The sequence below is a fragment of the Ammodytes marinus genome (genome assembly GCF_949987685.1).
Source record: "Ammodytes marinus genome assembly, chromosome: 24".
NCBI lineage: Eukaryota > Metazoa > Chordata > Actinopteri > Uranoscopiformes > Ammodytidae > Ammodytes > Ammodytes marinus.
This window is the reverse complement of record NC_137228.1, coordinates 12,232,498-12,259,060: the sequence shown is the minus strand read 5'-3', so window position 1 is coordinate 12,259,060 and position 26,563 is coordinate 12,232,498. Positions and strand designations below refer to the sequence as shown.

The 26,563-nt window shown below is 41.1% G+C and overlaps 1 protein-coding gene across 1 annotated transcript; it reads left to right on the top strand.

Annotated features, from left to right (window-relative positions):
- The first annotated feature begins 1,543 nt into the window (after positions 1–1,543).
- Positions 1,544–25,634, top strand: LOC307269994 (uncharacterized protein). The gene is made up of 36 exons (XM_080053117.1): positions 1,544–1,748; positions 1,902–2,059; positions 3,551–4,125; positions 5,904–5,924; positions 6,018–6,080; positions 7,526–7,579; positions 7,691–7,735; positions 7,919–7,945; positions 8,304–8,348; positions 8,547–8,591; positions 9,040–9,093; positions 10,291–10,359; positions 10,456–10,524; positions 11,511–11,579; positions 15,340–15,408; positions 16,240–16,308; positions 16,521–16,589; positions 16,806–16,874; positions 16,963–17,034; positions 17,255–17,323; positions 17,454–17,525; positions 17,682–17,750; positions 18,036–18,104; positions 18,554–18,622; positions 18,872–18,940; positions 19,665–19,733; positions 21,029–21,097; positions 21,204–21,272; positions 21,385–21,465; positions 21,600–21,635; positions 21,977–22,013; positions 22,224–22,781; positions 23,614–23,888; positions 23,975–24,161; positions 24,546–24,740; positions 24,914–25,634. Exons 2-36 carry the CDS (start codon positions 1,909–1,911, stop codon positions 24,919–24,921), a joined length of 3,636 nt encoding a protein of 1,211 aa, XP_079909243.1. The 5' UTR covers positions 1,544–1,748; positions 1,902–1,908; the 3' UTR covers positions 24,922–25,634.
- The last annotated feature ends 929 nt before the right edge of the window (positions 25,635–26,563 follow it).

Below are 26,563 nucleotides of genomic sequence, written 5' to 3'. Positions count from 1 at the left end.
GTCATATATTGTGTATTTTGCAACAAAGCCATTTTCTAAAGCTACTGAAGTTCAGCATAAACTTCTTCTTCATATTCAGATGTTCCAAACAGACACAATATTTGAACTACAACAATAATTCACATAAATCTTCTTTTCGCATGATCAGCTCTCCACACGAACAAAAGGAAGCTGAAACAGGTTTAAGATGGTCCATCTTTCAGGGCGAGCATTCTTGAGTGACAGCTCACCTTTCGTTGCTTTCTGTAATACAGTAGGCCATAATAACACACGCCGGCAGCTCCCATTGCAGAGTTATGCGATTCCACTTCCAGCTTTTATGGTTGCCGACAGTCCCATGGGATGTTAAGACTCCTCTGATCCAGGACTACACAGGAATTATAATAAGATTAAGGAGTTATGAGACTTTTTCTTTTGGTGCTGAAAGGGACACGCACAGGGTTTCAATCAAAACTGGACCGATTCTGAGGAAGCTGTTAAAGCCTTTCACATCCGTCTTTGAAGAGTCGCCGTCTGGTGTTAACATACAGAATCTGACTTTGAATGTAGATTCCTAGGATATATAAGAAATGCGTTAAGGGTATAGTCTCACCCACTTTAAAGAATTTTGAACAACATGAGTGAATAGCAATGTTGTAAGGATCCATTCACCAAGGTTAAATCTGACTGTACACTGAAAAGACAAACTTATTTCCTATAAGAAAAGATCTAAATCTGCGGTAGCACAACCTTTAATTCTAATTTACTTCTTCAGGCTTGTGGAATTTAACGTTTACAGTGTCTCTCGCCAAGAGGAAGACAAACAAATGCTTTGTGCGTTTTCTCAGGTGAATCATGGTGCGCTGCTACTGCAAGGTGTGTTGCCTTAAGGTATGAAGGCACCTATCCAAACTTTTCTAGCGTTCCAGATTATTCCGAGGGTGAGGCCTTCAGAGGCACAATTGAACACAAAATAAATAGAATTAACTTTGAAGGAGAAGTATTAACATTTTTATAACAACATTACAATATGTGTCATTCATTATTGTGTAAAGTGAAAGGTGGTGCTTGTGGTGAGAATGACAAGACTTCGGAAACTCTCCATAAAATTGACAATGACATTGCCTTGATGTTTATTGGTTTATTTTATTGGTAGTTACCAACCAACACACACACACACACACACACACACACACACACACACACACACACACACACACACACACACACACACACACACACACACACACACACACACACACACACACATACACACACTGGCAACTGGCAAAACCCTTCTGTGATTTTCAACCATCTGTCTTAATGGAAAAGACAAATGGCTAGTATTCTCCAGTGGCTTTCCTTTCTGATGCTGTTTTAAGTAGCATGGCTAACAAAGTAAAAGTGACACCTTCAAAAGAAAAAAGAAAGGGGGCACTCATTGCTGTGTCTCCCCATCCACCCCTCCCACACTCCCCCCCTTAAAATAGGAGGGACGCAGTGAGTTTAAAAAAGGGCTGGTCTTCCCTCATTTACTGCAAGCTTAGAATGGCTCATATAGGAGTCTGAGTACAGCCTAAACTTTTGGCAACCTGCAGACTCTCAGCTAAGATCCAACAGAGGAGGACACTCAATTTGATGCTCAGGACATGGAACCAAACTAACTCTGAATGAATGAAGAATCTCTCCTTTTCCCCATTTGCACATTTCTTTACTGCCAGGACAGCTTCTCAGAGCTGAACACATTGGAGACCTAAGTCAGCGAAATTGTGAGTTATGCACGCTCGATTACCTGATTCCTCGAACACACACACATACATGCTTGTTAAAACTTGTTCTGTGCAGGTTTTTTGGAAGGTATTGAAATGCGAGAATGCGTCTGGGTCTTTATCATCCCTCTCTGTCTTCTGTCTATCTCTCAGGGAAACCATGGTCCCCTCACTGCACTTGCTCCTGCTACTGTGGGGTCTCCCAGGTCTTTGGGCACAGGACTATGAAGAAGACTATGAAGAAGAGGAGGTGGTGACTAAGAAGAAGAGCAAACAATTTCCATCCAATTCCATACCGCAAAATGGCAAATGTAAGTCCAAAGTAGTCACCTTTTATTTTTTAACTTTTAACTTTTCTTGAGGCCTTTTCTTGGCTCCTTTCCACTGATACTTGGAAAGTGTTGTGGAATTTGTGCAGGTGGCACATTTTTCCATTGCCTCAGAAAAAAAGGTGCTGCCACAGGTGAAAAAGTAGAACATGATCCCCTTACAAGGACATCGCCGGAGGATGCAATCCACTTGGATTGATCATATCTCTTTAAGTTCCTCGGAGCCATCCATCTCGAGTGTGACCGTTCAGTGCTCCGTTACCCAAATGTTTTATTCGCTCACAATCTTGTTTCCCCAAGGCACATTCCCGCCGTGACATATTTCCGTGAAGATTAATGTGATTTATCCTCAGCCTATATTAGATCCCTGACCTCTTTCCATTGCTGAAGGTTGGTGCAGTAAGTTGGGTTACTTTTACTTTACTCCTCAAACATTATATGTCAAATTCATTGCACATTTTATTGAAAAGGCATCAGCGTATAGAGCCTAAACAGTCAATGAATCACCTTTAGCCCTTCTGAGGTTCTCCGCAGATAAAAAATTAATTCTCTCTGACTCATGAAATCCATTTGGCTGTTATCAGTTGGCCGGATATGAAAGTAATAAATGATGTAACTTGATTGAAAGGGTCTAGCCAACCAACTTGGCAACAGTAAACCCAGGAAAAAACACATTATGTGCAGTCGACTTTGTGATTTGTTATGAAGCCAAAACCGCTATCGTCTAATGGTGAACTGCCAACATTTAATGGAATGCATTCCTTTAACAAAGAAGTTGCTGTCTGCCCTTACTGATCATGAACCAAGTTAAAAGAAAAGTTGCATGTTGGGGAATATGCTAATTGTCCTTCTTCCTGCGAGTTAGTAGAAAATATCAAAACTGACACCCTCATGTTTGTATGGTAAATATGAAGCTACAGTCAGGATTGCTGTTTCCCCCTGATTTTTAGTCTTTATGCAAAGTTAATCGGCTTCTGGCTGCAGCTTCATAATTCCACCTTGTCTCACAGAAATTATGTTTATTTAGCTTATCCTTTCGTTGACCTATTGCAAGTTTGTAGAAAACAAACGTAAAGGCCTACTTCACCGGTTGGAATATGAAGGTGTATTGAACTCGGAGATCCTATTTAGTATAAATGTGCAATTTTTTTTTAAATCGGATCATTTTAGCCTGAGAAAAGGCAGAAAGAGTGTTTTATGGTCTCACTGTCTAACACCCTACCTTTTCCTTACTGTGACATCACAGTAAGGGTTAGAATTAACAGGACAGCTGGGCCAAGGGAAGACTGAGGGAAGAAAAACCTCATTCATTATATTATAATAGTTATCTTATAATGATAGAACGCTGGTTCCGTATGGGTGAAGTATTCCTTTAATACATTGGCAGTGAACTTCTTGCCAGATACATTAAAGCTATAGTGCGTAACTCCTGTCGCCCCCATGAGGAATAATTGGCCCCTTCTCCCTTCTCAGCACTCATTGATGAAGATTGCAGTTTGGAGTTGGCCTTTCTGATCGACAGCTCCGAGAGCGCCAAGGACAACCATGCCCAGGAGAAGCAATTTGCCACAGACGTGATGGGTCGTCTGCAGGGCCTCAGACTACAGACCGGTCGGGGACTCAGCTCCCGCGCAGCCCTCCTCCAGTACAGCAGCCATGTCATCCTGGAGCAAACCTTCAAACAGTGGAGGGGCCACGATGACTTCAAGGCGCGGATCGCTCCCATCACGTACATCGGCCACGGCACCTACACCACCTACGCCATCACCAACCTCACACGTATCTACCTGGAAGAGTCGGCGACCAGCAGCATTAAAGTGGCCATTTTGCTTTTTGACGGTATCTCACACCCCAGGAACCCAGACATATTTTCAGCCGTGGCCGATGCCAAGAATCAGGGCGTCCGCTTCTTCACCATAGGCATCACACCGGAAGCCAACGAGGCCTCCAATATAGCTCAGCTGCGGCTAATTGCTAGCTCCCCAGCCTCGCGCTACCTTCACAACCTGCAGGACAGAGGCATTGTGGACAAAGTCATCAAAGAGATAGTGAGTAATATTAAACTTATTTTGATTTGTTTCAGAATCTAAGATGAAGATTGGTATTTTAAGGTGGAGTCAGGTCTGTAAACGGGAAGTTCAACTAAGGAGGCCCACTGTTGCTAGCAACATGGCCGTTTACAGTGCCTATAGGCTGTGTATTATTGGCAGATTTGTTTTCATCGCACCTACAGTACAGACAGGTAGCTGATTGTGAGGAGATATTCACTGATTTTGACCAAAGGGGATTTTGACAACAAGCTTTCTCCAGAGTCGCTGACTCCACCTTTAATGTCAGTTAATCATTATAGCTTGTTAGTTTTCAATGGTATGTATAACATGAAGTCATTTAAAAAAGGAATAACATATCCTCTCTCTTAACAAGCGCACTCAGAAGTTTTGCTGCTACAACTGTACTGGGTCTGGTATGACTAGTAGTCTAAGGTGGCTAATGTTAGCAGACCTTAGTTAGATACTGCTGGATGATTGTCATTACTGAGTCAATTTGTAGAATAGATTTTTTTAGAAAGAAGATGTAACAGATATTTCACATTTACTAGAGCAATTTAGCCAGCAATGTGATAGGTGAAAGCTTCAACAAGCCATTATGCAGGAAGACATTTGAGTAATAAATGTTAAGGTCCTTATACTTCTCCCTGCACCCATTAAGCACTTCTCCTGTGTTGTCTTAAACACCACCCACTGCTTTTCTTGGCTTATTGCATCCCTGATGTACACCTGCTACCTGCTGCCATAGTAACAGGTCCGCCGTCATCACCTATGTTATCACTGTGGAATGAAATCAATTTGTCGCCCACTTTGAAATCAGCAGTTGGCCGGGAACAAAAGGTTTGTCCTTATTTCCTTATTGTTTATCCTGACTTGAGTTGATTGGGGTCAGGGTCTTCAACCCACGTTACATTTCCACTAAGATAATTAGAACATGTGCTGCACAGCCCGCGGACACGACCAGGCCGTCGGCTCTTAACATGTGCTCCGCATTAGAACTTCTTTTTATGAAAAACCGTGTGCAAAGAGAGCAACAACGTGAATGCACGCAACATCATTCAACCAGCTCCTCAAAACACCACTTCAAACTCAGGCTTACTGTTGACACAGGTGGTACATATCCAAATATGATAAGGAGAAACTTTGTAGAAAGCTCTGAATGAAACTCCGTTAGCATTGAACCTGACAGGCTGCATTCTGCTGGCATGCAAAGAGCCCAGCAGCAGACCATCCATGAGCAGACTTTCATCTTAGTGCCCCGTACAGGCAGCATCTGTATGTCATAAGCATGTGCCTTTGTCTCAGCTGAGAAACTTTTATCTTTCGCCCCGACACTAGACTGCAATCGCCCCGTCCACTAAGAATGGACTGTCTATGTTGTCTGTCTTGGAACACCCCCCGGTTGCTTAGCAAAGCTTTTTTACTGATCAATGCATGTGGTTTGGGTTTTTGCCTTGGTGGAATTTCGACTATTACCTCCTTGTGAAGAGAATGTGGTTAGCTTTGAAGAGCAACCCGTGGGGTGAAAATCTAGTCTCTGGCAAGGAGGATTTTCTTTAACTTGAGGAAGTGCAGGAAGTGAGTTCAGGCCAGCGGTAAACAAGTGTAATTGGAAGTTGGAGTAGCAGGTGTGGTGGAATCCTACAATGTAGCTTTGACACCAGAATTTAAAGTTTGAATTAGGCTCACCGCAAAATATTGTGTGTTTTTGGGTTATGAATGAGCCATATGGGGAAAATGTTACAACATGTTGACATGTTTGTGCTCTTGCTTTGCAGACACTGCTGGCAGATGAAGGGGTAAGTCTCCAGACTGCGGTCTCTCTGTACATTTCATGATTTGTGTCCCTCTGCGGCCCGCCTGACTCTTCTTGTGTTCCCTGTGTATTGAAGTGTCCTCTGGCCCAGAGCAAGTGTGCATGTGAAAAGGGGGAGAGGGGACCCAATGGACCTGCTGTAAGTATTCCTCTTTTCCCAAGCAAATAGCTATATTATATATTGTACACATTTAATTTGTCTGATTGCTTATTTCGTAATGTTTTTTGGTTTATTTAATACCAACAATTTTTCACCGCCCAAAAAGACAATAACTCCCAAACACCAGCTCCTTTTTTAATGTGCAATAAAGAACAACACAGATGACAAAGACACCCTTGATGTTAACAGGCTTAGTAATTGTAGGGTTTTTGGAGGCGTTTAGTGAAACGTGTGGTTTCGAGATGGTGAGTTTCCCTGCAGCAGTGAGAGTAAAGCAGATTCCATACATTCTTCCTTACAGTTTATTGAAAACAGGCCGTAACAGATATTTACATGGGAAATCCGTGGAATAATGTCTGCTGGAAGAACCCTTTGGACTTTGGATTGTCTGGAGACACATTGCTCACTGGATGAGATGTTACACGCATGGCTATTTTCGCCTGCCAGAGCCATGTCGTGAAACGAACGCTCCTTTTGTTACTCGGTGAAGGTCAGCCGCAATTAGACGTTGCGGTTTTGCTTTGATGTATTTTCTTCCAGGATGAGAACAGAGTAATTACCCCCTTAAACCTAATGCTCCGAACAAAAAGCTGTTTCACATCACGGGCAGCAGGCGCACACTGACGGAAGCGATGTGTGCAGACGAGACATACAGACAGGGAGATACTTGAGCCATAAGAACATGCAAGCACAGTCCACAGCACACACATGCATGAACGCAGAGAGAAGAGCCAGACAGTTATTGGGGTAAGCCCTGTCAAAAAACTTGCAGAAGCCTTGAAGTCGCCCTCTGACTCATCTACTCCAAGACTCAGTGGCCTTTATCCAAGAGGAACTTCAAACATGTTGCTTCCATGCGCCTTGAAAGAGATTTAATCGCAGAACGTAACGAAGCTAATGAGAAGGAAGTCTATTCTATTGGCCGTCATTACATGAAAGAAGACCACAGTTCCACTCAGCTACTCTACAATTTATAGTTTCCTGGAGGACAAAGATGTATTGCCAAGCTTAAAGGAATAGTTTGACATTTGGGTCTGTCCATAGGTAACCAAATCCACCTCCACCCAAGTGCTCTATAATTACAACTTTAAACACATTATCTTGTTTGTTTAGCTAGTTGTTATGCTTCATGTTTCCTTCTTCCTCCAGACCTTATGTTGAGCTCAGCAAATCGGCTGCAGCCTCAAATTCAATAGTCATAAGAGGGTGTCATCGATCTTTTCTTTGCATATCTAACTTTAAGTAGATTGTAGATGTATAAATATGATGTTGACATGCTTTTCCCTTTTAGTTTTGAAGAAGGCACATAGTTTGCGAAACATCAGTCTCTACTGCATACCAGTCATTTTAAAGTGCTCCTGATTTCTTTGTAAGTTATTAAACTTGTTTGCTGCCTCATGGTGCCTCTGTGACTTTCTCTGCAGGGCAAGAAGGGTCGCCCCGGAGAAGATGGAAGTCCCGGACTAAAAGGAACTAAGGTGCTGCCCACTTATATTTAGAAAACAGAGAATCAGTTGCATGATACAATCCTACTACCAGTTGAGATATTGCTGCCTTTATTGCTCAAATAAAATTCCTCTTTCCGTCAGGGTGAGAGTGGGCTCAGTGGACTTCCGGGTCGGGAAGGAGGCGAGGTGAGTTTCTAAATCAAGTTTAAGATTAAGAAAATATTGATAACAGTACCATATAAAAGATTTTCCATTTACTTTCATCTTTCACATAAATCATTCTTCTTGAAGTCTCACTCTGTGGTCTGTGCGGTATTTTGGTTGATGCCTGTCTCCTCCTGACTTAACAAGACTGTTTTGTACACACAGGGTAAACCCGGATACAAAGGAGAAAAGGTTATGTATGGATTCTGGAGTCTCTCAACATAATTGTCAATGTATCAGGTTCCCAAGATTGAGGAAAATCTACAGATACAGTCCTTGAAAGGCAACTTCATGGCATTTTTTCATCTGTGTTTAATGTCAAGCCTGTCTGAAAGTATCTCTAGTTACTTTTCTTTTGAAGGAATTTAATTACGTAAATACCATACCTGGGATATTAAAATCCATTATTCCAAGATAAATTGATCCTTTTAAAATGCACTCTGTGTCATCACGGCGTGATGGCAAAGCTATGAAATTTGATTATAAGTGTGATTAAAGCAAATAACTATGTGCTGAGGTCTGTACTAAACTGTTCTTTCTTTTCTCACAGGGAGAGAGAGGGGAGTGCGGGACTCCTGGAATTAAGGGAGACAGAGTATGTTGCTATTTAATTTAATTTAATTATGTTAGTTTTATTTTATGCTGGCAAAATTGCTGGTTCATTCTCATAATACTTTTTACCTATTTTTTATTTACACTCTATTATTAAATATAACACAACCCCTTTTAAGATGACTGTAGTTTTATAATCAACATGGATTATGAATTTAAACAAACTCCTATTCTTTTCTAGGGTCCCGAAGGTACCATTGGCCCAAGAGGAAATCGTGGACTTCAGGTGAAATCTACTATTATTTCTATAATTAAATCCATTTAGCCCTATGCCGCCATAGTTACTATTTTTGCATCTGTCTATCAATCTTGGTTATCCATTCTAGCATCTGCCTTTTACATTGATAAAGATGGCAGATCTATAGCCCAAAATTTAAAGTAACTTTTCAAACAATGGGTTTTAGATTTGTGGATTTTATCGGCTGGAATTACATCTGTCGCTAACAGATGTAATCAGCTCTATTTAATTAACAATACCGCCCTTAACTGGTGGAAAACGTAGTTTCTGGGTAATTGATATGTTTCCATCTCCATTTTTTTAAGAAAAGTAACCCTGTAAAAGTGTCTTTGAGTTGTTGCAAATTTCATTTCACATTCTGAGTCTGTCCTAATAACCTATAATAACTGCTATTTCTCAATACCAAATGTGTGACCCTCACTCATGGACCATTCAGGGTTCTTCTGGGCCACCTGGCGATATTGGGACTGAAGGTCCAATGGGTAGAAAAGTAAGTATTCTTCAATCTTACTGCCTTTTTTGACACGCTTGAGCCAAATCTGTGAAATCTGGGGAGTGTTTAACTACAGTAAATCAAATGCTCTCCGTCCTTCAACCGGTCCTTTCTTTACATTTAAGTTATTTTACTTTGCACCAAAGACTTTTCCCTTCTCCAAAACCAGATGCATGTCCAAAAGATTCAGTTTTTTTGGTTGGAGGCTCTTACTCTTTTCCAGTCTGGTTTGAATCAAGCCATCTGTCGTTGTCCTATGAAAGAGGCATTCATGTTGAGCCGATTCATCAGCACACAGATCATAACCTTGAGTAGCGCGGGTGAAAAATTCATAACCTTGACACCTGTGGAGTAGCACAGAAAAATTAGAAATGAAACAAGTTTCAGCATGTGGAAGAATATGATGTGAGACAACGCAAGTGTTCCTGACAGTTTTGTTTTTCAGGATGACATTACACTCACAAAGTTGACATTTAAAATGTGATATAGGTTAAAGAAATTCATCATTGGGCATAAATAACATCCCAAATGTCAATTAGCCCCTACATACTTATAGCACTGATCGGGTAACCGTGCATTTGTGAGTTATGATCCATCCATCCCCATTGAAACATCTGAAAAACCACTGTAGTGCCTCATCTGTTATCACCTTGTCATCCTATTTGTCTGTTCCTACTTTTTTAACTCCCTTCTCCCGTGTTATAGCTGCCAATTGTGCTATGAGCCTACTCTCCCCACCAAGTGTTCCCTCCTTAATTATTTTGGAAGAATGTTCATGTTGATTGTCTGGCTGTCATCCTATATCACTTGAATGGCAGACTAATGTCTGGCTTCAAACATTGTCCCAACTTGCCTGAAAGGGCAAGGGTACAGGGAGGAAAAAAAAGGTGCCGGTATGCACCTACTAACATTTCCAGGCCCTGTTCACGCCTCACATGTACCCTCCTGCTGCACACCATGGCGATGATTTATGGCTCCTGTCCTGAGTGAATACATTCTTTACCAATAAAGCATTGACTAAAGGAATGAAAATGTGTGTCCTAACCCAGTTTAAACTGCTAAATGTTGAGGGAAGGGAAAGGTTTTGGTCATCAGAAAACATGTAAAGCTCTATTGTTGTCCGATCATGTCAAGATGAGAACTTTTGCATCTGTGTGTTTTTGCATATATCTTTGAATGTCTCTCTTTTTATAGGGGGAAAGGGGACTTTCTGGGCCAGCTGGAATCCAAGGGGAAACAGGGGTCGGCCTCCCAGGACCCAAGGTAAAGTCTTCTACCCTATTGTGAAGGAAAAATGGAAGTCATAAAAAACCTCCTAATCCACATATGTATGACTCACCTTGTTGGTGCTCTCCCCAGGGGGATCTGGGTCACCAGGGACGGTCCGGGCCTCCCGGTCCTGTTGGACTTGGCGAGCATGGACTACCGGTGAGTGATAGACCAGCTCACACTCCTCAAACCCAAAGCTACAGAAGGTGGATTTCCATTTTAGCATGCCACATATGCAGTTTATAATGCTAATTATTCCTAGTACTAGATCAACTTTATCAACCTAAATAATAACTGTATCTAGACAAATGTATCAACCCTGGCTAACTCGTCAATTAAAGCTACTCTGTAAGTTGGTTTGAAACTCTACAGCTGACTTTTTATTGTACCACATGTACATGTAGTCTAGATTCACATTATTTTCTACTACAAATGTGTAAAGACTGAGGCTATCCATCCAGAGTAAGAGCGGCATTGTCGGGTAAAGTTAGTTAGCCCTATACTGTTATGGCATATAAAGGTGAATGAAATAGATGTTTGCTTGAACATAACCCTGTGTAGAAACTAACTACAGTAAAGCAACAGAAGTTAGATAATTTTTGCCAAAGTGAATTTATTTTGTGAATTTGAGATATCATATAGAAATACAAATAATTCACCTTTCATCCATCTTCCAGTTTAAGCCGTTGGTCAACAGCACTTAACAGAAGTTGTTAAAAGTTTAGACATGTCCCATATCATATAAAGAGAAGCTAACTTTAGTTAAAACTGTTATGTAGTATTTAGCACCTTGGTTCCCCTGCATTGGCTGTGCCTTTTAATGGAGAAATAGTAATCCAACAAACTGATGTAGTTAGCCTGGTAACTTATATAGTTAGCCCATAGTTGCTCTTTCTTTTGTTTTTGGCTTTGAAAATGTTAACAAATAAAATCCCACATCCCTCCAAACTCTTTGCATTCCGAGTATCGCCCTCACTAAAGCTCTCTGCAGTGAAATCCTGTGGCTTGACCGGCCTGTCGTTCCTTGTTTGCTACGTTCCTAAGCTATCATCCAACAATCTCTTTTTTCAGTGGCTCAGTCACTGTTATAGAGGTCATTCTTTATGGTTCTCCAGTTTTCATTTACATCATTTTCATTTACTCAGGGGCCTCAAGGGCAACAGGGAGTCCAAGGAGAGAGAGGAGCGATCGGAGAAGGTCTGCCTGGACCAAAGGTGAGTCAGTATCTTTTATGTCTAAGGCTCTTGGGGCTGGTGCGCTAGAGTCAGTTAAAAGCTTTGATCCCTCTTGACCCCATTTCACGCATACATCTTCAATTTACCTACCGACCCACTGAACTGACGGAAAGGCCCCCGTCTGGGCTCCAGATTGCTGTGCGTAATGACGTGAAATAATTGACAGCGTGTATGGTTTACAAGAGATGATAATGCAACACAGAGGTTCCATAAATCCACATGCAACAGCCCAAGTATGGCTCGCATTACCTCACCGTACGATCCGCTCCACTGACGGTCCACCGCTAGAGGACATGACAGCACGCCGAGAGGAAGACACAGAGATAGCTCAAGATAATAGTCAGGACACCTAGAGACATGACATCATCAAAGAATCATGAGTCAGAGGAAAGAATGGCTCTGATCGCGAGTCTGCCTCTTGTCAGGATGCGATGCACCGATGCACATTGACACATATTGTGTCTCTCCAAAATGTGGGTGCAAACATGTGCAGGAAAAAAATATTAGTTTTATATCTTAAAGATAAGTTTGTTCTATTGTTCCAAAGTGCATAATCCAAATCATTTGAAAAATGTACAGATTCTTGTGTTGGGGGGTTAGAGTGCATGGATAGATTACCTAAGGGGCAAATGGGCACATGGATCTAAAGTTCATATAAAACTAGGCCTTGAAAGTAAATACAAATGAAATATAGGTACTGTATGCCTCTATGGGGGTGGGTTAAATATCCAATTAAATCAAGTGCTTAGTGGAAATGAATTACTGTAGGTTTTCTGTCACCTGTAAGATTTAGAACCCCATTAGTGGTTAGAACCATCAGAATATTAACAGCCTGTGTATCAAGTATGCTCGAAAAAAATATTGTTGTGCTGCGTGGTTATGGGAGAAGCTTCATTAAGGGTTTTAATTATTGCTTATTTTATTAACTTGTGTTTTTTTCGAAAAGGCTGAACTAAAATGAATGTCTCTGACAAAATGGTGTCTGTCCAAAGGCGTGTACCCTATGAATTGTTGTACTTGATGCTTGGGTTCAACATGCGGTAGATGCACAAATTGTCAGTATTCATTTTCCTCCAGGTGAGTTACATCGGCACTGACCGGAGTCAATGTAACACCTAGATATTTTCAAACATCTGCCCCGAAGCCATATCGGCTCTGTGAGTGAACTAACGGCTCCCCACATCGGCACTTATGAACTCTGTCATTTAAATTTAAAAACTTGTTACTAATAATGTCGGACATGTTGCTTTGTAAAATGTGAGTGCTACCTCTTTAAGCACTCAAAAATCCAACTCAAGCCCTTTGTAAGTGGGATATAGCCAGACAGTCAAATTACGTGTGATTAAGTCAGTGAATGTCATGAGGTAATGACACATGTAATCACTTGTTGGCTATGTTACAACTATATACTTTCCATTCAAAAGTGCAGGAGCTATCATTTAGTTGAAAATTATGATTTTTTCCACTTCTCTGACCCTGTAACAGTTAGTTTCCGCCCCTAAATAGGAGGAGGTGTATCTCCCATCGTTAGAGATTGGCCTCGGGGTGCTCAACAGTAGATTTGACTGTGCGTTCTTGTTCTAAAGAAGCGTTCCTCACATAACGTGTCTCGACAGGCTCCAGATTTCACAGGAGCTCAAAAGCGATATTTACCCATTTTCCACATCATTAGCAGCTCAGCTTGTGTGCCAAAACGAGAGATCATAGAGTTATGACAATAAATCTATACTCTTTTTCTTTTAAAGCTGACATGAAAATGCAGCGTTAATGGGCTAATCAATGTGCTTCTGTCTGTTACTGTATTTATGTTGTCCTTGGATGACCTTGGAAAACAGGGACAATTTCTCAAGGGAAGGAGGACTACTCTGCAGTGTCATACACAGACAGACATTATGCGGGACTCTTATTGTACTGACTGTCAACTTGGATCACTGGTCTAATACATCACTGTATTCCATTACTGCTTGTTTTTAAAGATTCCCTCCAGACACGTTTTAAGAGGAGTAAAATATAAAAAATGCCTCAAGCCACCAGCACAATTGGTCCAGTTATACACAATGAGCAGTTAATGGTGTAGAGATCACACATTTAAAGTAAAGGTTACATTGTCTCAGAAATTAAACAAACTGTTGCTAATCAATTCACTCAGATTTTGCTTTATAATAGAAATACTAATCTATTTCAAATACTTTATTATCCCTCTTTGCTTGTGCTGCTCTCATATGTTTTATTATGTACCATTATCTTAGAGTTGTTACTATCACATGCTTATATAGTTACATTGTCTTGCTTGAAGCCAGGCTGAGTCTGACCATGTGTGTTTGACTGTCTGATATTGGAAGCAAACTGTGACTGTCATATTAAACTTTTATTGAAATGCCTCAACCTAAATATACCCCAAAAGGCATTGAAACATTGTGTTATCTAGAACAGTAAACTTGTCAAATTTTAACAATGCAAGTGTTTACACTGAACTGGTTTGTTTAACCTGACAGCAACAGCTACGGCTTTCGACACAAACAGTTCTCAATGGATTTAAAGGGATAATGTTGCCTTTTTTTACAAGTCATCTCAAAGGAGGCTGAGAACGATAATTCATACTCAGTCAGTCTGCCCCAGGGCAGCTGTGGCTACTATCGTAGTTTACCACCACCGGTATGACTGTGTGTGAATGAATGGAACCTGGAACCCTGTAAGCGCTTTGAGTCCTTAGGGAATAAAGCACTATATAAATCCTATCCATTATTATTATTATTATTATTACCATACATTGACACTCTTGACATTCATTGTCCCCAGAGGATGAATCAAAGTTACCTCTACTCTTACAGACAGACATGAAAAAAGAGATATACATAATACATTCAGACTTAATCGTCATAACTTTGGTGATCCCTTAACTTTTCCTTTAAGGCACACTACAGGTCAATACGGTAAATTATAGATATCATCATGAAACTTTTTCAGAACTGTCCGAGTAAGTATGTTACAATATCTAACAAATGATGTGTACATTTGCCTCTCCTTGTTGGATTAAAAAATACTATGTGCAGGTCTTAAAAATGCACTTTAGGATTTTTTTTAATAACAAACTGTATTAATAATCAGAAAAAATCTCAAATTACTAGCTGGACCTCAGAAAAATAACGACATATGAGCAAATCCTTCTGGAATAACCTTCAGAATATTGCAATGAATAATTATGGAAAGTGTAGCTGATGAAAGTGCTTTAGAAGTTGAGATTTATGGTTTAGAGTATTGAAAAAAAAGTGCATCATTAAGTCAATATTTGATTTTGAGCCCTCTAATGACAAACTCTTTAGTTATTTCATATGGTTAATGTGAGACAATCCAAAGTGAGGTAACCAACCCGTAAAACATTTTGGGGTCTTTAAAGTCAGATGTGAAGCTGGGAATAACTCTTTGTGCTGTTGAAAGGCATTGTGTTGGTTTCTGTGGTAACACACAGCAGCAACAATTTAGTCACACTTGGTGCCAAAGCAATCTGATAGTCAAATTCCCTTGTCTGAATACCGTCTCTGTGAACAATTATTTCCATCAACCTCAGCCCAAGCTTTACACGTCGACCTCAACATAAAGGGAATGGTTTTCACCCAATCAGAAAGCCCACATTTGTAACAATTTGTTCTGAGTGTGTCATGGGGTTATATGAACTGCTCTTTCAAGATATACTTTTCTACAGTCACTTAGCTGTAACTTCTCTGTCTATGTTTCACAGGGAGAGCGAGGCTTGGAGGGGCCGCGGGGGACCAGAGGACCGTCAGGCATCGGAGTCAAAGGAGACAAGGTAGAGAAGAGCGAGGCAGTAAATAAGACGCCTGGCTGAAATGCCTCCACACAGGCATGGAGATAAAGCCAGAGCCCTGTTGGGAGGAAGGCCAAGAGTTGGCAGAGCTACCAGTGAAATGTATTCAGCGTGGTGTTATATAGGAGGTCACAATCTACAGGTGATGAATCAATGTTAAAGCCCTGATAGTGTAGGCGGGAGTGCAGCATCACTGTATTGCGCTGATGAATGTGGGAACGCGAGCTCTGCACTGGCAAAGTCATACAATTACATAAAGGTATTTCGCTCTAACTTTCATGATGTTTTTGCACATAACTGCAGCCATCTGGCAATCTTTCATCACACAGACATTAAGAGGACAAGACTCTAAGAAATAAGTTTATATAGAATGTTTTTTTGAAGTTTAATAATTCTTGTAATGCCACTGAATACAATAGTTTAGCCCCCAAGACATGGGTTTTTAAAACGTAAAGATTTTTTGGCACAGATTGTGCTGACAGTTTAACTGTAGCTTTGCGGTAAAGTTCATCTCAGATGATTGCAGTGTTCATGTGGTGATGACACACAGTGCCTACAGGGTTTTCTGTACGTAAACATAATAAGTTTGCCATTTAAATGTTGCATGTGACAGATGAAAAGACATTGAATCATAGATCAAGAGCCATGAAGTTATGTTGAAGGAAATGCGCCGGATCTTGGCAAACAATTCTTCACAGTTGGGTGTTTTCCATATGGAACAAATCATGAAATGCACTGTTTGATGCTCTGTTATATTATTAACAATTATGCGCTGTTGTCACCATTAATCTCCATTCTTCTCTGAACCTGTAGGGGGTTTTTGGTCCTCCGGGTCTTCCAGGGCCCCTCGGCCTCCCAGGAGTAGGCATACAGGGCGAGAAGGCAAGTACTTAATAAGTTAAATATAATAACTCCCAATGTGACTTTAACTGCTTAAAATGACAATTTCACATATTGTTTCTTCATCTAATGAATACAAATCTTCACGAAAAAACGTCACCTTCTCGTCACCCCATTGTCATCCAATTGTGAATTAATGATCGTTTTCAGTCGATGGCTTCCTCTTTTATTACTGCATCAATCTATGATTACAGGGCATGGAAGGACCAAGGGGCCCACCAGGGAGCAGAGGCTCACCAGGAGAGGGCTTGATCGGACCCAAGGTTCTTAAATACACTCACTATGTTACGTTTTATAAAAAATGCCAGTTCTGGTTTGCATAAAAGTCCAATTAAGATTATTTGAGACAAAATTTGATGAAAAATTTCTTAGAAAATAAAGTAACAACCCTACGCTAAATATTTGCAAAAGCATATAATAAAAGAAGAAAAGGTTCCTGCGATGACAATGATGTCATCATGTTGTCTTGTCTCACACAGGGGGACCAAGGTTTGCCGGGCGAGTCTGGCGCCCCAGGAGAGAGAGGTGCTGGAGATGCTGGAGCTAAGGTGAGTTAAAAACTTACAATGGCAGCAACCATTTATATTTACATTTTCCAATCCATAAACTGACATAGATCCACAAATCTGTCCTCAGGGTGAGCCGGGATCAAGTGGACTGGGTGGTTTGCCGGGCCTGCCAGGGGAGGACGGAGCCCCCGGACAGAAGGTAGTTTAACTCACCACCTGCTCAATCTACATGTGTCTTGTTGCTTAAATCAAATCAAATCAGTTTTATTTGAATAGTCCAATATCACAAATAGACATTTGCCTCAGTGGGCTTCACATTCCATACAGTATGACACTCTGCCCTTAGACCCTTAGCTTGGCCTGCTTGCTTCAATATCAACAGCCTAAAATTGATGAAACATGACTGTGTGTGTCCTTAGGGTGAGCCAGGAGCTGTAGGACACAGGGGACTAGAGGGGGCAGCTGGAATCGGCACCATGGGGGAAAAGGTAAGAAAAGTCAAACTGCTTGCTCACTTTTTCTGCATCTTTTTTACTGTATGACTCTACTGACATTTTATATAATAAGTAAAGTCACAGACATCCGATTAGTTACTCTATTTCCAATGGGATCTTTAAGGGCGACCAAGGCCAAAGAGGAATAAGAGGCTTGTCTGGTCCTCCTGGCATTGCTGGACCCTCAGGGCCAAAGGTATGAAGTCATGATGACCTTTTTAATTAATTCAATATTTTTATCTAGTAATTAGACCCTGTCTGTGGGCCTTTGGAAGTGCATAAATAATCAGGAATGATTGTAAAATATATTTTTCAAGTTGATGATTGTAACTTTGTTTGTGTTAATCTTCAGGGAGAACCAGGGGCACAAGGCAGATTGGGTTTACCTGGTCCACAAGGCCGCTTTGTTGTCGGGCCCAAGGTAACTCCTCCCAGTCTACTGGAGTAACATTAGAAAACTGTGGAAGCTTGTAATGCACTGTGCATTTATATTTAACAAGTGACAGTGTTTCCCTCTGGAACATATGAGTAGCTTAGAATGGAAATAATGCACGTAAGTGTAGGCAGGTTAAAATACAATCTAATGAGAGTAAATGTTCTTAGTGACTCTCCACCACTGAATTTCGGCAGTATTTTGGGAACCTTCTGTAATTTGGTGTTACTGTGTTGTGAAAATATAGAACTAATTAGTGCCAACATCTTCTAGGGTGACTTGGGCCCAAGTGGTCCTCCTGGTCCGCTTGGGGAGACTGGCTATGGACTTCCTGGCCCCAAGGTAACACTTGTAAAAATACTTTGTCTTTTCTTCTTTTCTGCCTGTGTGGACACAAGCTTGAAATCAGATTTCTAATAAACAAGAGGAAACACTTTGTTAACGCTGAACAGTCCAATGAATGCAATGAGGGGCAGATCTGGCTGCACATGTGTGCAAGCATCCAGCATCCAGCCAGAACAGACAAGATGAAAGAGAAATCTGCATATACCCTTGTCCAGGCCCTCACATTTGCTCATTTCCCTTCATAAAATGTGACATCATGTTGTCGGTTTAACCCCGTTTTTGATGTAATGAACAATGTTTGGAATACAGAAGCATGATACAGGGCCAAAAGAAAAAAACACATGTCCATTTACATCCACATTCCGCTCCAGTTTCCTTTTGAACATCTCTCTGTAAATCACTTTGCATGTATGAATTATTGACCTTAATGTATGTGTTGCTTGTAGGGCGACCGTGGAGATCCAGGCTCTGCAGGTCCATTTGGTCCCAAAGGAGACGGCTTTCCAGGCCCAGCGGTGAGGAACTGATTTATACACTGAAGAACCAATCCGTCAACTGTAGCTTTAAAGCATTCATCAACACATTACATTGAGTCTGTATCCATTCGTCTGCTACCCATCAGTTCCACCCATGAATCTGCCAGACTATTTCATGGTCACGATCAGTAACTTCATGGGTTTCTTATCTAAATGTTGAGATATTCCTCTAAGGATATCCCCATCTCTACGAGTTGACTCTAGCTTCATGTTGTGTGTGTTGTTTAGGGCCCTCCTGGTCTGCCTGGACTTACCGGAGAACCCGGCCTTGAAGGAGTGGGCATCCCTGGACCAAAGGTCAGAATTTGCATCTGTCAGACCCACCATACTGTTTTTATTATTTATTATTAAGTGCATGATGGTGGCAACTGAGAAAGAAATAAGACCCCACAGTGTGAGCTTACTATATCTCCCCTGCTTCCAATTAACACCAGCTCACTAAATCATTTTCTTGTGTTACATAACATTAGCAGTAAAATATCAGTTGGTAATCATCTTGGTTTTGAAGTTATCTGCCAACTGACAGCATTATGCAGGTGCTTTGGCTCAGTTTCCACATCAGAGTTTCAATAGTCCAGCATTAAAACCCATGAGTCATATTAGCACACGTTTTAATGATTGCTACTGAGTGAATGCAACACGTGTGTGAGAAGATGTCTCCTAATTACATCACTGCTGACTGTGGTTTTTTGTCGACAGTGAGGATTATTCGGTGTATGACGGCATGATTTGATAACAACCATTCTGTTTTAAACATGTACAGTGTTGTGAAAACTAGGTGATTGATTACAGCGCGATTGCCTAATATGATTCAGATGGTTTCTTTGTGTGTGCTATGTGAGGTCAGGAATAGATCCTGCAAAATGTTGTAAGATCAATTTCACTGAAGATGAGAAGCCCCAGGCAAATAATTGGTCATTTGTATGAGGAAACTAATTAAAGAAAACAAGCTTTTATAGTAGATGATACATTTCTGCGTTGTAAGTGTTCATATATCTTCACTGTGTTTTCTCCTTTCCAGGGAGATGTTGGTTTCCGAGGCTTGCCCGGGTTACCAGGACCACCGGGCAAAGGCCTTCAAGGATCCCTGGTACCTACATCATTTTCTTTTTTTAATTTTAAATTACTTCAGGCTAAAGTGACTTCCTTTTTGAATTTTCAATAAAAAAAGATGATTGTGTATTCTGTTTCTGCAAACACATGTCGAAATCGACATCGTAATGTGTTTACTCATGCAGAAAGCCTTCTGTCATTTTATTTGACATACGACCAGATGGAGTTGTATTCTCTGGAGAGTTACGTCTTTTGCTGTAGTCAGACTTCCAGAATGAAAAAAAGCGAGTGCTTCATCTTGTGTGCGAACATTCCCACCACAGAGGCCTCATATTCGAAGTCTGCCAGATCATCTTTTCAGGGTATTTATCGTGATTTCAGCCCCACAGCACTCTCACACATTGGTGCAGAGTGTGAATCTCCACAGACATATGTGTCTGATGAGAAGCACTTGGCCTAACAGGCCTAACTGAAGCATCACCCAGCACCCACATGTCCTTTCATATCACATCCAGATTCCCTGCAGGGCTTTGGGAGCAATGTTTCCGCAGATCCCGGCGCTATCACAGTCATGCAGACTTAATTTAATAGAGGACTCAACTAAAGCTGTCTAAGGGGGAGGAATGAGAACACATTGCCAGACATAAGCCTTTATCCATGTTTAGAGAATGGTGTTGTCAGAAATTCATAACTCAGTATTACAAAATGATGAGGATAAACCTTACTTTGAAATGGCTATTTCATAGTGTGTTTTACAAACATTATACATACAGAAAGACAAATTATTGCTTACATGGCTGCGGTGCACTGTAACACATTATAGTCATATTGTCTTATTCTCACCTTCTGAACCAAAGTCACACAGAAAATATGTCACTGTAATAAAATAAAAAAACATACATAGTTATTTTATTCCAGGATATCAAGACTCAAAACTAAAAATATGAATATTCTTGAATTCTCTTTGGCACACTGTTAGTTATTGCTGCTAGGATTGCTGATGAACCCACTGTATATCCATATGGATTGTCTGAATCCAGTATCCAAACAATAGTGAATGCAAACTACTGCAAACCACCCCTGCTCCATTCACTACACTTACCTTTAAATGGTCTGGTATGACCAGTTTGATCTTTTTCAAAATGTTCAAGGCAGCTTTGAGATGTTTCTTTGAAAGACACCCGAAGGAGAGCTTTGTTAGGAAAAGTGTTTTTTAGGTTCAACGGTGCCTAGTGCTTCTTCTGTGAATTAAATAACAAAAGGATTTCTATGAATATAAAATTGAATAGAGTCTATTCCAATGCAGTGCTTACTCTATCTTCTGTACTGCAGGGTAACCCTGGGCGACCTGGACCTGTGGGGCCAGCTGGGCCACAAGGACAAGGAATCCAAGGACCAAAGGTAGGCCATGATTTGTTGTCCTTGTTATAAAGATTGATGTATCTATACACTCTTATCTGCAAAGTAACTGCACATACAAAGTATTTCATCCATGTGTTTGATTCAGGGTGAGCATGGGGGCCAGGGCGTGACGGGGCCAAGGGGGGTCCCTGGAGAAGGTTTCCCTGGAGCTAAAGTGAGTCTGGGACTTTAGACTGTATGTTTGTTTGTTTGTTTGTTTGTTAGTTTGTTTGTTTGTATCTGCGTGTGACTGTATGTTCTGATCACTTCCACCTAATGTGTGACAGGGCGACCGTGGCTCATCAGGGGAGAGGGGGCTGAAGGGGATCAAAGGAGACTTGGGAGACCCTGGAATCTCAGGCGACTCTGTGAGTGACACCAATGATGCTTTCAGATGTTCATTTATCATTTGCTGCGTTGTGATTGCCAAAGAGAATGTAAATTATGCTTGTAATCATTTGTTTCAACTTGTTTTTTATTCAATATGTTATTCTTATCTCAGGGCCGACCTGGTGTCAAAGGTGAAGCAGGCCTCACTGTAAGTGCTCTCTCTGATTCAGATACTTTTTCCAGTGGTGGAATGTATTTTAATACATTTACTGCCTGTTAGTACTAATTATAAATTAGAGGTACTTGTACTTTACTTGAGTATTTCCATTGTATGCCAATTTCTTTTTCTTCTCCACTACATCAAATATTGCTGATAATAGTCACATACACTTCTTAAGTAAGGTTTTGAATTCAGCTCATTTATTCGTATGTGTTGCATTAGTAATTTCACTTTAGTAAAGCCAGTCAGTCCACCACTGACGTTTCCACCAGTTTCTGCTCAGGTTTGTTTATTTATATGCTCACTCTGTGCTGATGTATTCATTTCAGAGAGAGGACATCATCCGAATGATCAAAGAGATCTGTGGTAAGGTATCCTGTGATTTTACAATATTTATTTCACCTCTCAGTATCCACCCAGCTGCAACACAAATGTTATAGGAGAAGACATAGTTTCAGAATGGAGGCCACCGTCTTTTTCTTATCTGTAAACCAGTAGATCTGATTTCACTGAATGGACCTCGTCAAAGTGACATTTGAGCCATGATCTCATGTGTGGATGTGATGTGATTTCCAGGATGTGGGATCAAGTGTAAGGAGAGGCCCATGGAGCTGGTGTTTGTCATCGACAGCTCTGAGAGCGTGGGCCCAGAGAACTACGAGATCATCAAGGACTTTGTCAACGCGCTGGTGGACCGCGTCACGGTCGGCCGCAACGCCACCCGGATCGGCCTGGTGCTGTACAGCCTGGAGGTCAAGCTGGTGTTCAACCTGGCCCGCTACGTCACCAAACAGGACATCAAGCAGGCCATCAGGAACATCCCCTACATGGGAGAGGGCACCCACACAGGCACCGCCATCCGCAAAGCCACCCAGGAGGCCTTCTACAGTTCACGCACGGGAGTCAGCAAGGTGGCCATCGTGATCACAGACGGCCAGACGGACAAGCGAGAGCCGGTCAAACTGGACATAGCCGTACGAGAGGCGCACGCCGCTAATATAGAGATGTTCGCCCTGGGTATTGTGAACACCACCGACCCAACACAGGCCGAGTTCCTGAGAGAGCTGAATCTGATCGCCTCAGACCCCGACACAGAGCACATGTTCCTCATCGATGACTTCAACACGCTGCCAGGTCAGAGACACGCACCTGTCACACTACATCAACACTACAGCAGAGATATTAGCTTATCTGGCTCCTATCACTAGCTGTGTATATGTCGGATAAGAAACCTCAATAAAGATATGATAAAGTATTTATGTAGGCCTATGTATCGAGCAAAATATGTTGTTATTGGATTATTTTAAATATATCAAATATCAGTCGGACTATTGCCTTAAAAATCCAGTATTGGCCATGAACCATGAACATTTGGTTGGATTTACAGTCATGAAAGAACTTAAGACGTTCAAATTAGCTAATTATATTTAATTGATGATTAAGAAAATTTCGGGATAATGAACTGAAATATTTAAAAACACAGTTGATCTAAAATTTTTAGAATTATATATAACCTAGGTGTATTTCATATTTATATTAAGTTAGGTATAACAGTGATAACATGCTGATGATATTAAGTATAATGTTTACTTGTTCACCATTTTAGTTTAAGATGTTATCATGCGAACACATATTAATTATTTTATTAGTGTTAATTATTGGTATCTGGACATAAACCTAAGTATCGGACAATTACATCTTTGACGTCATGACGTTGCTATGTGAAAAGTTATCCAATAGTTTCACACAGAACCCATAACGTGAAGGTTATGGTTGCGCTAGAAGAAAAAATCCAGGTGTCACAACACCAGTCTATAGGATTAATCCCTCGTCGAGAATGAATGTCTGTACAATTCAAGGCCATTCTACTTATTTGTCTCCAAAGATCCACAAATCACAGTGAGATATTTAGCCAAAAAGTCCTGTATCCCTGGCTCTGACTTGTCTCCATGTCCTTCTGTCTCAGCCCTGGAGTCCAAGTTGGTCAGTCAGTTCTGCGAGGACGAGAACGGGGCGCTGATAAACAAAATAACCAACGGCTACAACGGCAACGGCTACAATGGCAACAGGAATGCCTTCAATGGGAAATATGCCGTCGGTGGCTATGGCTACCGGCCTGCCACGGAGGAGCAAGTACGTCACACTGGCATCAACACCGGGGCCACAGGCACAGGCATTCTCAGCCACGGCGGCAGAGTGGAAACCACACTTCATGTCAGCAAAGGATCCAGCACAGGACATGTATGGAACATATGAGTGAGAAAGTCACATGTACCTTATAACAAGATATGTATTAAGTGTTTACTACTGTTGCTTTTGTCCATTAGGGAGGAGGAGGGCAGACAACAAACTATGGCAACGAGCGCGGGGACACATTTAACCGCAACACCTCAGACGGAGAGGACTCCTCCTCATCTTCATCATCATCTTCTTCTTCTACTACAAATATAACCTCGTCATCCTCGGTTGTATCTGTACAGAATGTGCCTGCACCAAGGCCAGCTCTTCCCAAAGGTACACACAGTTTATTCTGCTCTCTTGCTTTTATATTTGCTCTATTTTTTCTCTAATTGAAAATCATGTGTTAGAGGGGATACTTCTTTTCTTCCTGTATTCTGCAGTGACCACAGTGAAGCCGTGATGGCCTATCTCCGGGGTTAGGATAAGCACTCTCACTGATTGATAGGTTCACTAATAAGGTCATGTAGGCAAGGAGCACTGGAGGCCAATTATATTTGATGCAGTGTGCAGGATTTTCTAGAATCGGGCTGAGGAAACAGATGTTGCCTCAATAGAGAGCAGAAGCGGCTACTCTAAGTTAGGAGAGAGGTGGTGAATCATATTCTGAGATCTGGCCTCATTTTCCCCCCCACACACCCCTCCATCTTTCCCCTGCAGAGACTGCCCCCCTGGACCCTCGCTGCGCCTTGCTTCTGGACCAGGGCACGTGTCGGGATTATAACATCCGCTGGTACTACGACAAGCAGGCCAACGCCTGTGCACAGTTCTGGTACGGAGGCTGTAACGGCAACAAGAACCGCTTTGACACAGAGGAGGAGTGCAAGAGGACGTGTGTGCGTGCCAGATCCACCGGTACATCCTCTAGTGACTCATCCAATACCATTAATGTCATTCACACAGAGCCTGTCAACTAGCAAATAAGTTGTTCTTTCATTTATTTCCCCATTGTAATTTCCTCTTCAAAATGAGGCTGTTACAATTATTATTGGTTCCAAATGTTTTTTTCTATTTTTCTTTTTTTCCAGGACACTAAGTGAAGGCATCTGCCATACATCTGCTGTAGATACTTCAAGGAGGAGCAGCTACAACCAGCCATTTCTCGAAGGGTTATGTAAAGTTTCCGCATAATCCTCATCAGGCATATACACTGATGTTCACATCAACATTACATTCAGGCTCCTGTCTCTCTGTTCCCTCCACCTAGCACTTATTGTTGAATTATCCCCCTCTAATTATGCTGAGAGAGAGCCTAGCTTTGATAGATACCTCCATTGTTTTTTAATATCAGCATCTAACGCAGATGATCAATCACTTCTACTCAGGAATACAGATGAGCACGCTCACTGTGTGTGTCCAGTTCCCCGAGGATTCCCACAGCTTTTAATAATTTTTTTCATACAGTAGTCCAATGATTGTTCAACAATGGACTGTTTTCCTCGACATGACCAGCAATAATCATCAATGTCAACAACATAGATCTAATCAATCAATCAATATGTCATAAAGACAAAGTGTAGCTATTCATTTCATCACTCAATCAATCACCAAAAGGTATAATGGTGCATATTCACGAGAGCCAATAACACACAGCTAAAATGAAGCTTTCATCACTTATTATAATTAAAATGTATAATAGTTTATGTTTTTATATAAAAATTACTGATGCTCTGTTACTTCAGGAAATCATTTTGTGCATTTGAATGTGTTTTTCTTTTGTTTTTCTGAATGAAAATGTGATTTACTGTGTTTACATTGTTTCACCTCTACATTTGTTCAAGCAACGCAACACTGATGGACAGACACACATACACACACACTGCCCTCTACTGGGTAACACTTGCCAAAAGATACTGTATTAACAGACTTTAACTTCCATTGCTGGGCAACTGGTGTGTCACTATGTATTCCAGTTGCACTGACTGTTTACTGTTCATTATCAGGTCAACAAATCATGTCAACATTTATAATAAATCTGAGACTAATACAATATGTACAAAGGCATCACATTCATGTTAAGGGACTGTATGAATGTACTTTCTGGGGGGTTCGAAAAACGGATTTGTAATATTTATGAAGCATTTAGGAAGGTGGTCTGTAATATATATATATATAAAAACCAAATTCCATCAGGCATAAAAAAGGGAGCTTATCATTAGCGTAGGATTGAACATTTCATGGCTCAAACGTAGAAGATAGTTGGAATATTTGGTCAAATTTGTTTGACCTAAACGTGGCATTTGTCCAGTTAATAATATTATCTTATTATTTTTAAAAGACATCAAGTGAGCTTTTTCCCAAGCCAAATGGATGATATAAAGAAAATGACACAGTGGAAGGTGTTGCTTTTTTTCTTATTTTTGAAAAATAAGGTTAAGCACCCCTCCCCAACCCAATAGTTTTCATACGGTCCCTAAATTCTTTCATTTGAACACCTTTGCAAAAGACGTTTTAAAACTTTGCTTTATTTTTCTACGGAGGCTTTAGGGAAGTGGCAGTGTAGAATCAGCCCTCCCCTTCTGCTTAAATTACATGTTAGACGCTCTTAGACAAGTGGCGTAGTCTGATCTATCTTTAGTGCTGCCCACGGGAGAAATGTTACCTAACTCTACACACTCCTCACACTTTATCAGGCTACGGAAAGAAAACAAAATGCATAACAATGAAAGATCCTATTG

Excerpts from the sequence above, each read along its gene's own strand:
- LOC307269994 (XM_080053117.1), top strand. The coding sequence starts at position 1,909 with ATGGTCCCCTCACTGCACTTGCTCCTGCTACTGTGGGGTCTCCCAGGT. Across the intron at positions 7,946-8,303 it reads CCGGATACAAAGGAGAAAAG|GGAGAGAGAGGGGAGTGCGG; the intron begins GTTATGTATGGA and ends CTTTTCTCACAG. Across the intron at positions 21,273-21,384 it reads AAGGTTTCCCTGGAGCTAAA|GGCGACCGTGGCTCATCAGG; the intron begins GTGAGTCTGGGA and ends AATGTGTGACAG.